The sequence below is a fragment of the Alosa pseudoharengus genome, unplaced genomic scaffold (genome assembly GCF_046254945.1).
Source record: "Alosa pseudoharengus isolate Yale_2024_CS ecotype anadromous, Long Island Sound unplaced genomic scaffold, YU_APseudo_1.1 YU_APseudo_1.1_scf_24, whole genome shotgun sequence".
Classification (NCBI taxonomy): Eukaryota; Metazoa; Chordata; class Actinopteri; order Clupeiformes; family Clupeidae; genus Alosa; species Alosa pseudoharengus.
Window position 1 is genome coordinate 13,124,137 of NW_027468689.1, and position 14,587 is coordinate 13,138,723.

Below are 14,587 nucleotides of genomic sequence, written 5' to 3' on the forward strand. Positions count from 1 at the left end.
CTAGCCTCCATTTCACAAGGCCTGCTAACACCAATGGACAGTTGGTTTTGTTTTTTTAGGCTATTTATTGAAAACTGGAGCTCCACACAACCTTCAAAATGATCAGGAGGAACATTCATTTATGCACTGATTCAGTCTTGAATATGCCTAAAATATGCCTATGGTGAATTGGGTTGCAATAAATTGTCATTCTTAAAAAAGTGGGTCAGCTGAAAAAAAAAAATGTTTTTTAATATTTTTTTAAGATGTGGAACTGAGTTGAAGTTGAGTTTAAGAATGGTATGTTTGAGAGAGTTGAGAACAGATAAATTGAAAAGAGGAAGTACAGTAAAAAAAAAGGCAAGTTAGGTACAGAGAGGAGCTATTAAATGTCTGAACCACTCACAATCGGAAATAACACATAAGCCTGAGGAGTCATGACGTCAAATGACACGCACAAGAATAACTATTTTTCAGAATTATTTCTGAGCAGCACCACCTGGCTTTGTCCAAGGTTCAAGACTGACCTTGTCTAAAGGCATCAGCCCCCTATCTTTTCAATAAGAATTCAGACTGACTTTGCCCCCTATCTTATCGATGAGGATTTCAATAAGAATTCAGACTGACTTTGCCCCCTATCTTATCGATGAGGATTTCAATAAGAATTCAGACTGCTGGTTAAAGAGCTGCTGAGGTCTTCTTCAATCAATTTTCCACTACACAATTCACAAATTGATTGATTCACAGGCCCATCAATTGTGTTCTGAAGAGCAACTCCAACTGAAGACATTTCTTCAAGCCTTACTGACAGCTGATCTGTGGCATTTGACTGGCAAACCTGTTCTCAAAGATCATGATCAATCAAAGATAAATGAACATCATCATGAAGCGTATTAACTTAGTTATATGCAGCAGTTTTTTTTGTTTTTGTTTTTTTAAAGGAAGGAAGAAATGTTTCCGTGTGCCGTATGTGTGGATGAACACTTACTTTAAGTAATTCAAGTGTGTGTTGTGATCAAATAGGCTCATCCTACGACAGGAAATGTCAAACCCCAACCACCATTAACTGACATTCACCGACATCACCTAAAATTAAAAGTTAATGATAGCATAAAAGAATTTGCTGGTCTAAAATATTTTTGTTTTGAGGAGATGGGAAATAGCCTTTTGGTTACATTATAACCTTGGGTTCCATGAATTGTCTCTGAACTGCTCGCAGTGCCATCATACTGCTGTGTGTTAAGACAAACAGTGGATAAGGTGCACATTCAGCCGGACTGGTGTGACCGCAAGCGGTGTGGTCGCCCCCTCCCCACCCTCCCAGTCATGTAATAAGTCACCCTCGATGTTTCAGCTCGGCCAGTAATTCCACTTAATACGATTTGCCTGGCATTTAAATGCCTGGAGGATACGTGGTGGTGAGGTGCTGATTAATTCTCAGAGGGATCCGCTGAGATTGATTGCAGGCTGATTTGGGTTTGGGGTGAGAATTGGGGAGGGGTGGAAATTGAAGCAATTAGTCTTTCCGGAATTCATTTCATGCCACCACATCTCTCTTCCCCCCCCCCCCCCCCCCCCACACACACACACACACACACACCCTCTCTGTCTCCGTCTCTCTCTTGAATAACTCCTGCAGAGGACACAGGTGCCTTAATATATGCCTGAGAGACCTTGGTTCCTTCGCTCCATCCAGCCTGGAATTCCAAAACTTTTTTGTCCCTTTCTTTTTTGTGGAAGTGAGGCAGAGAGATTTAATTATGGCTATGTCGGTGTGGCTCTGAATGGCAATTAGGAGAGAATGTGTGAGACAAGGACAGTAGCAGTGCATTGTCAGAATCAGCAACCACTTGCCTAATTAAAGGGCAAATCAGCACAACACGTGTACACTTAATGCTCTCTAAGGACCCCTGGCCACATCCTTTCATGCTGTGGCTACACATAATGGAGTCATCACTTAATGCTCTGCAGTGAAGAATTATTCCCAGTATCCGACTTGTTTCTACTTGTAAAATTAGATGTATGTGAGAAAGTATATCTACTCCAACTACTGCCCTAAGTTACAAAAATAAATGCAAGAACAAAAAACTAAATATAAACCACAAAGGTATTGTATATTAATGAGATCCAAAAGTATTGGTCTGATACAATTATTTGTGAAAAGATACTTCATTCAATGCCGTCCTCTATTTTGTTATTTACCGTGAACACCACTTTCATAGTCTTAATAGAATAGAATAGAATAGAATAGAATATACTTTATTGTCATGCCTGCATGAAAATTGTCTTTGGTCTCACTGATAGGAATAGTATAAAACACATAGGAAACATAGAGTAGACACATTCATTCCATTACACACAGACATATAGCCACAGGATGAACACAGCACATCACATGTATCCCCTCCCTCTAGCCCACACACACATGCACTTAACCACATTTCAGAACTGCAAACAGACAGGGCAGAAAGAGTAGAGATGGCCAACCTTCGCCATTGCTGGAGGCCTTTCTGCGGAAGTGGACGGCGTTGATCATGTCCCACTCAGTCTCACAGCTGAGCTGGGGCTCCAGTGGCCTGGGAGGCCTAGTGCTCTGATTCCACTCCACCACCGAGCTGGAGTCCTGTGCATACACAATAACCTCAGAGTTCGTATGTGTGTGTGTGTGTGTGTGTGTGTGTGTGTGTGTGTGTGTGTGTGTTCTGTCACTCAGATTCCACTTGGCAATTGATCTAGTATAGATCCAGAATAGTCTGGGGTAAGAGAAAAAAAAATTGGATGGCATCAACCAGCATTCTGTACTGCGGTGCAAGGGGCAGGGAACAGGGAACAATTCCTAGATTCCTTGGCTGTGGATGACTTGGACATTCAATTAGAAATTGTACAGTACATTCTTTGTGTCTTTAGAGACCATGTCTAATGTATCTGTAGAACTGCATACATCAATATAGAATACTATTCTTCTAATCACTAATAAACAAGGTGAAGTATTCCACAGCCACTTGCCCACTGTAATCTGGTATCAGTTTCTTTCTTTACATTAATTTCAGGCAAACTAAAATACTGAGGTTTGATGAAGTAAATGATGTACTGACCTTGTTAGGACAGAGCATGTTGGAGGGGTCAGCAGCATCCTCAAACTGTTTAAACTCAAGCACGGCATTCCCATCCTGACAACATAATAGAATACTAAAATTGTCAGTCACATAATCCTGGGGTGGGGCATACTTAATCCTCCTACAAAGTCAAGATCTATAGATAGGTATTAACACAGGGGTCTCAAACTCCCAGCCCGCGTCCAGCCCAATTCCGGCCCGCGGTCTATTTCAAAATAATAATGTAATTCGGCCCTTGAGGGTATTTTCAATTGCGACAAACAACGACACTGATTAAAATAGACGATAGATCCAAGTACGGTGACAAATCTCATTTGTACTCTCCTCCACTAGTTGCATTGCTGCACTGTACATCCAGAGCTTGATTCAAGCCCAAAATCGCTGCACACAGTTTTCAGGAAATACAGTGTATTAGCCTACACGCGAGAAACATGAAGACGTGCATTTGTTTGTAATGAGGCGGAAGCGATGCAGGCCATAGTTTTGCACAAATTGAAGCAGAAATAGGCCTACACCAAATGTTGAAAAAACATTCACGTGTGATGAAGTCTTGGGTAGGCTATGCTATTCACCTATTCTGAAGGAGAATATCTGCCTTTTGGAGATTATGATCGATTGTCTATTGACAGTGATAGTCACGGAGCGTCTGTGAATGGAGGTGCGTCTTTGCGTATGACGGTGTCCACTAAGCATACCATGCTTATTTCGACCCTTTGCCCAAAATAGCTCGAGGTGGCAGTGGTAATCGTGATGATAATGTCCGTAATGGACGTGGTACAGACAGCTCTGAAGAACTACAAAGTCACCCGCGATAGGAACTGATTTGACCAGGCTACTTTATTGTAGGCCTATAATAACGGTTTGTGGAACAGGCTAGAAATAGTTTACTATTGTTACATCTTAGGCCTACTGTTTTCCTGTTATTTTGTTATTTTGGTAATATGACAAAAAGAAAGTAAACCTGCTCAAATATGTTCAACATCCAGTATTTACTGAAAGGTGCATAATTTGAGGTGCTTACCATCCAGTGGCAAAGATAGGTAAATTTACCACCTTCATAAACTTTTGTTTAAACTCAAAGATTTTTACATTTACAGTAGGACTTTAACTCTGACCACTTTCAAGCCATGGCCTTTTGAAATTTTGATATGCCAGGTTTAAATAAGTTATGAGAGGAAAATATTTTTATTTGGTGTGAAACACACACATACCTGTTTTTATGCTTTTTTGTTTCGTTTCATAATTTGTTTTAATATTTATTTTATCATTATTTTATAGCAAAGGTGTCTAAAAATAGATTAAAAAAAGACTTGCACTTTCTGTTTGCAGTTTTGTATTTGAAAATACAGTATTGGGGAAAAAAACATTGCATTTTAGGAAATAGCCATTCTTTTTTGTATTATTCTTTAACACCAACGCGGCCCACCAATCAGATGACGTTGGCAGAAGTGGCCCCCAGCACATTTGAGTTTGAGACCCCTGTATTAACACTCCTCCAGTCCAACATCTCACCTTCTCAATCACACGCAGACATCCTGAAATGAGTGAATCTTGATCGTCTTGTCTGTCCGGATTTGTGTGAATATACACCCCATCATGCTCAAACACAACCTAGGAACAAACACATGTTGTTCCGTTAAATAAGGTCACGATAGGTAATTCTCGACGGTAACACTACAGTAGACCGATCTAAGATTATATACGATTAACAAATACTGAAATCACAGAGCTGATCTACTTCCTAACTAATTCTATGATGAATCACATGACGAAACAGCGTAGCCACTGCTTGAGTGGAGCAAGAATGCAAGAGTTCAGCAAGTGAAAGGTCGTAAAATGTGCCCTCTCCCCTCTCCTAAATTCACAGAACTGTCTACCATTCCACACTCCTGTTACAGTATAACTGTTGCTACACCGTGTAGATCTAGTTAACTTTATGACTACCACCATCAACTCCAGACTAGTGGAACTGAAATGAAGTTAGTGAAAATTCAGTTAGCAAATAGCCTAAGTATTACGTATTTATATAGCTATGTTGTGCGACGTAAGATAACACTACCTGTCCGAGTTACCTGTGTTTATATCATTCTTTCACTTACCCAAAAGAACTTTAAGAAATATAACAAGCACACTAATTAATCAGAATACTATTTGTAACCCAGCATCTAGCCTGCTAGCTTGTTATTAGCTAACGAAAGGAACGAGCCAACTTGGACAAGCTTGTTCACCACCACAGACTGCATGCCCGATTTAAACGTCTTGGTTTTTCCCCAAGAGGAAAGCACAATTCTGGACATTGTGGTACTTTACACAATATACAAAAAACGATCGGTTTCGAAAAAACGATTTGTTTTGCATCCTTTCTTTACCGTAGAACCCACAGGAGCCGCTGCCGCCGCCGCCATGTCGCTCGCTTGTTGTTCCTTGCTCTGTTATGATGACGTATGATTCACGTGCCTAACAATAACTTCGGAGACACCCTGAGAATGTCTAATAGGAGACGGGCTCTGGAGACACACATAACTCTAATGACTTGTAGCATTGTCTTCTCTAGGCCTACTTTGCACAGCGAGGAAGGGTTGAAGTCAAATTAGTGTTTTTAAAAGTGGATCACGGTTGTTTATTTGTTGTGGAATAGATGAGGGGGGTCTGGCTGTTTATAATAAACGAGTGTAGGGGAGAACTGGCAGGGCCGTTTCAAGGAATTTGGGGGCCCCAAGCAATATGGACATGGAGCCCCCCCCCCCACCGCACGCAAAGCCTACAGGAACCACCGCATAGCCATACAGTTTAAGTTCACCCACAGTTTATATAAAAACAAAAATTTGACAGTGCAAATACTGCAGTTGCATATATATACTGTGCATTAGTTTTGAACATTTTGAACATTTGAACATTTGCAAAAACACCACCGTACCATAAAATCCAATATAAATGTAAAAAAGTGCACAATAACTAAATCCAACATACTTAAACACACACACACACACACACTCACATTAACATTTTTCATTTCTCACAAAGTGAGAAAATAAAACACTGCCATCTTATGCAGAAAAAGGATGCATTGTTCAAACTATAAAGAGTGCAGGTTGTATAGCAATTTAAAAATCCAACATAAATACAAGTACACACACACGCACACACATATTAACCTTTCAGGCCATCTTCATCAGTGGAGGTATCCTTAGGAAGAGCCTGAGGGCTGAGAAATTTAAGCAAAGCACCTTGAGGGAGAAAGAAAAGATATGTTAGCATTTCCATATTTTGATATTTAGAAGGGATGCAGCTGCTTTCACAACTACCAATTCTTACTGTAAAAACATCCCAAGCTAATGTTATACATTGACCTAGGCCTACTTGTAGCTTAGCATTTAAGCATTCTGCTGTTTGAGAATTAGACAGACGCACCTGGTGCTTTAAAGACAGTAAACAGCTGGCTTGCATGAATACTAGACATGAAAGTTCCAGTCTGCTTTGATGCACGGAATTTATCGTGTGGTTTTCCTAACCACCATTTGGTAAATAGATTATCAGGTGGAATAGTTAGTAGGCCTATAGCAGAGAAGTTATGCCACTTTCATCAAAACCTATTACAAAGCTATAGCAATGTTATGTCATTAAATACGATAAACAGTGATTCTGGAACAGATCTGCGTCTTCCTTATCCCGTTAATAAACTTATTACAGTAACCATATTCCATCCGTTCGGGGGAAAAAGTTGCGCTAACTGTTCTAGTTTGTTACAAGCAGCATGGGCAGTCAGGCAGGTAGTTAACATAAAAAATGTTTGCTAGGCTAGCCTTCCTGCTGCTACATTACACCATTTGTACAAGACAAGTAGAGCTATTTTATCCAGTGTAATTTATCACTTACCACTATCTTGTTTTTTCTTGTCATCAGAGAATGTCTAATAATGGTTGTCATCCTCTTAATTTCTCTGCTGGCTTCCAGACGCATAACTCCGCTTCATTATGACTGCTGAGGTTTTATATTTTCGCGGTAGCAACAGAGACCACAAACCTGGCTGGCTGGCTGCTATCAGCGACTACTGAGAGGGGGCCCCTTGAGGGGGATCCCGGTATTGCCGGTAACAGTGTCGTTGCACTTTACTGCATTGACTATCAAAGGGGCGCTCACAGTTTGTCGGTGCATTTTATTCCTAACCAGTCGTTGTCTTGGGGCCCCTGGCCAGCTCGGGGCCCCAAGCAATTGCTTGGTTTGCTTGCCTTCTAGCGACGGGCCTGCAGACACATATCATGTAATTATGTATCTTACAGCCATTCAAATATGAATGGTCTACTATAAATACGACCAGAGATATTAAGCAAAAAGGTGCAACATTTAAGCATCGCGATTTTGTATTTATTTTTTAACCGCAACTGTTTGTTTAAGTTTGCTTCGTGAACACAGCAACTTGAAATATCACTGTTGGACCTAATGCTTCAGACATGTAAGAAATAAGCAGTTTATCAACTATGTTTACTGGTTTTATCAAGTGGATATGGTCAAAATAAGCATATTTAAAGGTTATTGTGAGCTAGCACCGTGACATATTGTCTGCAATGGCTAATCAATAATGCAATAAATTAGCTGTAACAGTCATACATTTAGACCTTTTTTTGTTGATTTGATATGAAAACAGATGCTCTTTGTTTAACCCAACAGTGTTTTGTGTTAAAATATGTTATAGGATTCACGATTTTAGCACTGTTAGATTCATTACGCTATACTGTTACAACTGTACCGCACTTTTTTATGGCTGCGTCAAGGTTGTAACAAAGGTTCATTGCTGTTAAGTTAAATTATTGACAAACTATAACATATTTTTTTCATTCTGTTTCAACTTTCATGGAGTAGACATGTACTACTCTGTTGTGGTCAAATTTCACATCTCTCAAGTCTATCGTCTTTGTGTAAATCGAGTTTTATTTTGGAAAAATAAAAAAGTGATACAATTGTGCCGCTGCTTATTCTAAGTAGGTGCAATGCCTGGTGACATTAGAGAATAAAATGGTAGCCGGTTGTTTGACAGTTGACTTAGCCTAATATTAGAAATAATGTAGACTAAAACTATAGAATCTGCTAAAACTGTAATCAAAGAATGTTATTTGACAATGTCATAGCCTAATCCTCTCGAGTCAACGGACTGTCCACCGACAGAGCGCTCTGTCGTGCTGCAAAAACGTCACAAATAAAATATCATTTTACGTCATAATCGTTTGCTCATCATTTAACGGACGCGAATAGTCTACTTAAATCACTTTTAAGCCTACAGAACAGCAATCAGTTATCTTGCTTATGTAGTAGGCCTAGGCTACTGGAGAACTTATGGGAGATAGCGGACCGCCTCAGAAGAGGGGTTCACTCCCTCCCAGAAAGGACCCACGCCCAGTGCAATATATGGAAGTCTTCAGCACGGAGGATTTTAGCCTTAAAAAGCACGTATGGAAATCACGCTTCCCACGGATATCCTCAGCTGACAAGAAAAATGCACGGAAAAATAACATAATTGAATTTAAAGGACGCCCAGCTGATGTTCTTCGACTGCATTTGAATTCTCCAAGCCCAGAGCCCATTGTCTTCCCCCCTATATATGGGCAAACCTGGGACACTTGGCTGGCACCTGAGCTGAAGAATGATGAGCAAGGCCAGGCTCCACTTGAGATGGAAAGTGATGACCCTCTTTTAAAACAATCACTGCCAGCTAACAGCGCAAGCATTGATCAGCCTGAGGAGATTGTAGCATCAGGAGCTGTGAGGAGAACCAGAGGCCTGCAGCCTCCTGTCCTCCCCAACCCTGACTTCTTCAAGCGGTCAGCAAAGACCAGGACCAGGTGGCCCCAGCCGCCACCAAAGGTGTCCAGTGTCTCCACACCTTCTCAACAGCCACCCCTGCTGGAGCGACGCGCAGAGATGCAGCGACGCGCAGAGATGCAGCGCCATGCAGATGTAGAGCGAGTCTGTGCACCGGCTCCCCCCTCTCAGCACCACTCCGGAGCAGAGATGCAGCGCGCAGAGATGCAGCGACGCGCAGAGATGCAGCGACGCGCAGAGATGCAGCGCCATGCAGACGTAGAGCGAGTCTGTGCACCCGCTCCCCCCTCTCAGCACCACTCCGGAGCAGAGATGCAGCGCGCAGAAATGCAGCGACGCGCAGAGATGCAGCGACATGCAGACGTAGAGCGAGTCTGTGCACCCGCTCCCCCCTCTCAGCACCACTCCGGAGCAGAGATGCAGCGCGCAGAGATGCAGCGACGCGCAGAGATGCAGCGCCATGCAGACGTAGAGATGCAGCGCCATGCAGCGCCATGTGCACCCGCTCCCCCCTCTCAGCACCACTCCGGAGCAGAGATGCAGCGCGCAGAAATGCAGCGATGCGCAGAGATGCAGCGACGCGCAGAGATGCAGCGCCATGCAGACGTAGAGCGAGTCTGTGCACCCGCTCCTCCCTCTCAACACCCCGGAACTGCCCGGAGGCGGAGGCGTCGGCGTGCCAGGCTAGTGGGTGCTGAAGATCTCCAGCCACAAGAGTTCCCCAAGATTCCCATCTGTACTCCGACTGCCCCCAGTACCCCCCGGCCTAACACCCCCTACACCCCCTACATGGAAACCGGACTCCCCGTTCGAGGTCGCCGCTTCATCAAGCGGTGATCTCCAGGGACTCCAGGGACTCCACACCCCCCCCCCCCCAGCCCCATCCCACCCCACCCCACCCCACACCCCCTACACCCTCCTTCAGTTGGTCCAGCGCACCCCTCTATTGGAGAGTGACCTCTCACCTTTATGTGTGAAGGATTCTCCCATCAGAGGGGATGCAGCAAGAGGTAGGGTGCTGAACAATTAGGCATTGCCCTCTTCAGGTTTCAGTATAATATTTGATTATATTGTGTGGCCTGTCCTAGGTATTACCTGTCATGCTGTCATTTTTCAGTCTGTGTGTGGTTGTGTTCCCCTCCAGCACAGACTCCCTGTCCCTATTGGACTCTGTGAAGCCGACTGAAGAGGTTAATGGAGAGAGGTGTGTGTCTGAGGGGGTCTGGAGAGGGACAGGTGAGTCTCGTCACGTTGGCCGAGTTATAGTGACTGTTAAGTTTGTTTGCTTGTGGAGTTTAATTTGGGACCTGTCTTTCTGCAGTCACCAACAGACCCCCATCTACTCATCATCAGAATGACACACACTCTCATGGGACCTACGGCACTCCCGGGAGCAGAACCACACATCACTGCAGGGAGCAGGCTCTGTGGCTGGTCTATTACCACCTACCACCTGTCTGGTCTATTACCACCTACCACCTGTCTGGTCTATTACCACCTACCACCTGTCTGGCTATTACCACCTACCACCTGTCTGGTCTAATACCACCTACCTTACCTATTTTCCCCACAATTTTAACTTTTATCAGCTAATCAATAAAGCGTTTCATCAAGCACTCAGCTTCTCTATATTATTTATAGCCATTGATTAAAAAAAACACAGAGCAATTGTAATCAAATTGTGCTGTAGTAAGTATGGAGTCTGTATGGGTGATAGTTTTAGATAGATAGATAGATAGATAGATAGATAGATAGATAGATAGATAGATAGATACTTTATTGATCCCCAAGGGGAAATTCAAGGTTCTTACTATGTTGTCTAATAGTGGAAAGCTCAGGTGGACAAAAAAATATTTGCTTGAGGACATTATGAGTGTAACTGGTTATATATAAATAATATTGTCAACAAAAAAGGTTGTTACAAGAAAAAAAGACAAGATGGGCATTTTACTGGCAGAAATTAATGGAATTCCAGGATAGCAATATAGCTACAGTTCTACATATCTACAGATTCCATGTGTCTCAAATGAAAGTAGAGAAATTGAAGGTTCCGCCTCTGCGCAGCAAACAGCAGAATGCATGACCTGCTAACTTATCATTAGATATTTCCGACCTCCACAAAAAGGAATGAGGAAACTCTCTTCAACAAGGAGACTCTCTTCACCAATTTAACAGTGTTTAATGAACATGAACAACAGTATCCCAGTTAAACAGCCTGAAGTAGTCCAATTTCCTCTTCATTTATCCTAAAATATTGTTATAATATACAGTTAAAATAACCCATGACTGTAGTAGACTAAAAATGGTTCTGTTCCTCACATAGAAAAGTGGAAAGAGAAGATAAGAGAAATACCTAAAGGCTAAATAGACAAATCAGGTTCATAGACACAGGGAGACAGATTTCTCCATGCCTAGTCTTTGTAAGGGTGGTCGGCTGAGACACCCCAGACAGCTCTGGAGTTCTCTTGAAAGTACAGCACTCTGAGGGATGTGCCCGACTCCTTAAAAGATATGCTTCACCTCTGGGGTGAAGAGCTCTGAAGCTGGATGGCTGGACAGATAGGTGGATGAGGGAGGAGGGAGATGAATCCTATACAGGTGTGTGTGTCAGAGGGGGTCCACGGGAAAACATGCAGGTGAGTCACTGATGGTCATTTTGATATCCCTGGGGCTGTTCTATCAGGTTTACAACTTCCTCTGGGTTATCTTAGTGTTGCCACAACTTGGAATTATAGACTGACCATGGAAGAGGATGTTTCTATATTACTGTTTTCTGTCTCTTTAGATAGAAAAAGCAATGAATGCAGTCCATTAACCATTTAATCCGGATTTCGTAATCATGAAAATATACTGTATATAGGCCTCGTCAAATGAATTACATAATCCTGGATAGTAAAACAAGGGGGTTTTCCAATCTAAATCATTCTGATCCAGATTAAACTTTCTGAACTGGGTTTTGGCTAGATAGATAGATAGATAGATACTTTATTGATCCTCAAGGGGAAATTCAAGGGTCTCAGTAGCATACAGACATAACACACAACATGCACTAGCAGAAATGGTAAACATAAGTATAAACATATAACTAAACTCCACTGTACAATAAAGACAGTAGAAGATAAGACAGATAAGAAAACTAACAAAACTAAATACTAAATACACTATATAAGTTAAATTAAGAAAGTCCAATGTGCTTGAGGGTGATCAAGCATAAGACGCTTGTAGTGACAGGGCCAGGACTGGTGAGGTGCTAAAGGGAGTGAGTGTCATGGTGAAGGTGCAAACAGTAGTCCAACCATAGTCCTTAGTTATGTGTGCCTGGCAAGGTGCTCAAGAGAGTGAGTGTCATGGTGAAGGTGCAAAAAGTAGTCCAACATTAGTCCAACAGTGCAACAGTGCAAGAGTAAGGTCTAGAGACCAGCATAAATAACATAGACAACTAGGAGAGTAATGTAGACAAGGTAAAATAAAAAACTATTTCAGTGCAAGAACAGGTTGAGGTAATAGGGTTATAGCCATTCATTCATTCAGTATTGTATCAGAAGCCTGACCGCAGCCATTGATCATTGATCATGTGTGCTAATATAGCATGAAAAACAGTGTAGCAGTAAAACAGTAGTGAAAACATTAGGCTGTGTACAATAGTAAAACAGTAGTAAAACAGTAGTAAGCAGTAGTGGGCAGTCAGTACTCAAAAAACATGGACATGGAGAGGGTGGAGAGGCAGACAGACTAAGCAGAGAAGTCTATCTCTCCTCTTCCCTTTAGTGAGGCATTGAACAGTTCAATGGCCCTAGGAACAAATGACTTCCTCAGCCTTTCAGTTGTGCATGGCAGTGAGCGAAGTCTCCAGCTGATCAAGCTCTTTTAGTTTTTGATAGTGCTGTAGAGCGGATGACATTCATTGTCCAAGATGTTGATCAGTTTGTTTAGGGTCCTTTTGTCAGATATTGAAGTGATGCACTCAAGTTCAGCTCCCACTACAGAGCCAGCCTTCCTTACCAGCCTGGCTATATTGAGTGAGACTGTTTGCCTGTTTGTGCCTGGCTATATTGAGTGAGACTGTTTGCCTGTTTGTGTAGCCTACCAGGTGACAGCTTGGTCCACCTCAGTGCCTTACTGCATGGGATTCACAGTTGTTGGGTATGAGGCCAACTTCACAACACACAGACAGGTATGGTTCACTCTTTTCACAGCATTGGCTATTGATGTAAAGTGGGTGGTAGGTTATGAGCAAAAGCATGGGGAGTGAAGGCAACCCAGTGGAGCTCCTGTGCTGGGGGTTGAGCCGTGTTAGGTTAGGTTATTAACTTTCACCCTCTGCGGTCTGTTCCATGGGAAGCTCTGAATCCAGGCTGTGTCCATGATTTACATCTTGTTCAAATAGGCCACTGGTTCTTAAACTGGGGGGTCGGGACCCCCAGGGTCTTGCCAAATGTTTAGAGGGTGGGAAAATGATTTGCGGTCTGAATGAAATACAATTTTTTAAAGGTGTTTAAACATGTTTGAAAACTGAGATATTCAGTAGCCCTAGTATGAAGGCTTCCAATTCACAGTGTTTCCATAATGTACCTGTTTACGCAAACTCAAACCTACTCCTCTTGCAATGATGAACTTGATGCTGTAACCTAACCAGTGACTGAACACCATGCAGCCTTTTGTTGCCGCAGGAGCGCCATTGCGTTCTGGCGCATAATGGCTGCCGTGCATCACCCAGGTGGGTGCTACACATTGGTGGTGGTTACTAGTGAGGTCCCCCCATCCATGTGTTGTAAAGCGACCTTGGGTACCATGAAAGCCGCTATATAAGTCGAAGGTATTATTATTATTATTATTAGCCTATGCATTGGAAGAGGGCTAGTTAGATAGTTAATAAATCAGATTGTCAAAGGGTTCTATTGACATTAATGCCTTGGTGTTGACATACCCTAAGAGAAGACAATTTCTGCCTCTACAACATTTTCCTAAGTAAAACACATTTCGCCAGTTGGAGACAGGGGAGGCACGAGATTTGGTCAGTGTTTTTTGGGGGTTGCCAGACAAAAGGGTTAAGAACCACTAAAATACCATCAAGAAAAACAATGCCAAATTGCATGATCTTATTTTGCATTAGGTTATTTTAATCAAATCTTAGAAAACTTACAAAATGTATGTAAAACAATAGGTGACTGGTTTGCACTTTTACATTACATTACATTACATTACATTTGGCTGACGCATTTTTAGCCAAAGCGACTAACAACATGGTAAACAGTTTAAGTTTTAGAGCAATTCTCAACAATTTTATGACAATTTAAAAAACATTAGAGTACAGTAAGAATAAGTGCATCAGTGAGTGCTATTTTTAACAGTTACGTGTCAGTTTAAGACAGCTGGTGAGTGCTAGGATTAGCAAGACTTGTTGTAAGTGTTGCTAAGAGAGGAGATGTTCTCTAAAGAGCTGGGTCTTCAGGAGCACTTCCTTTCAAAGTTGTGCAGGAGGCGTAAATTGTTTATTTAAAATCAATAGCTTCTTTGAAGGATGTTAAGTTTCTCATTTTTCTTGTTTTGTTTTTGTTTTTTATAAGCTATTGTATCTGCATCGACACTTCACAGCCATAGGGTGGCGGTAATGTACCGATATGGTATGTGAACCGCTAATGACCGAAGAAGACCTACTTCCGGAAAACTCTCAC

General features: G+C 42.3%; 1 protein-coding gene across 1 annotated transcript in view; it reads right to left on the bottom strand.

Annotated features, from left to right (window-relative positions):
• LOC143142358 (TBC1 domain family member 15-like) overlaps positions 1-5,512 on the bottom strand; it is a 42,844-nt gene extending 37,332 nt beyond the window's left edge. Inside the window, exons 1-4 of the mRNA XM_076303199.1 lie at positions 5,465-5,512; positions 4,608-4,706; positions 3,075-3,149; positions 2,467-2,602 (exon numbers count right to left, since the gene is read on the bottom strand). Of these exons, the coding sequence (XP_076159314.1) occupies positions 2,467-2,602; positions 3,075-3,149; positions 4,608-4,706; positions 5,465-5,500 (346 nt within the window). The 5' untranslated portion in view covers positions 5,501-5,512. The remainder of the gene's footprint in view (positions 1-2,466; positions 2,603-3,074; positions 3,150-4,607; positions 4,707-5,464) is intronic.
• Positions 5,513-14,587: the final 9,075 nt, after the last annotated feature.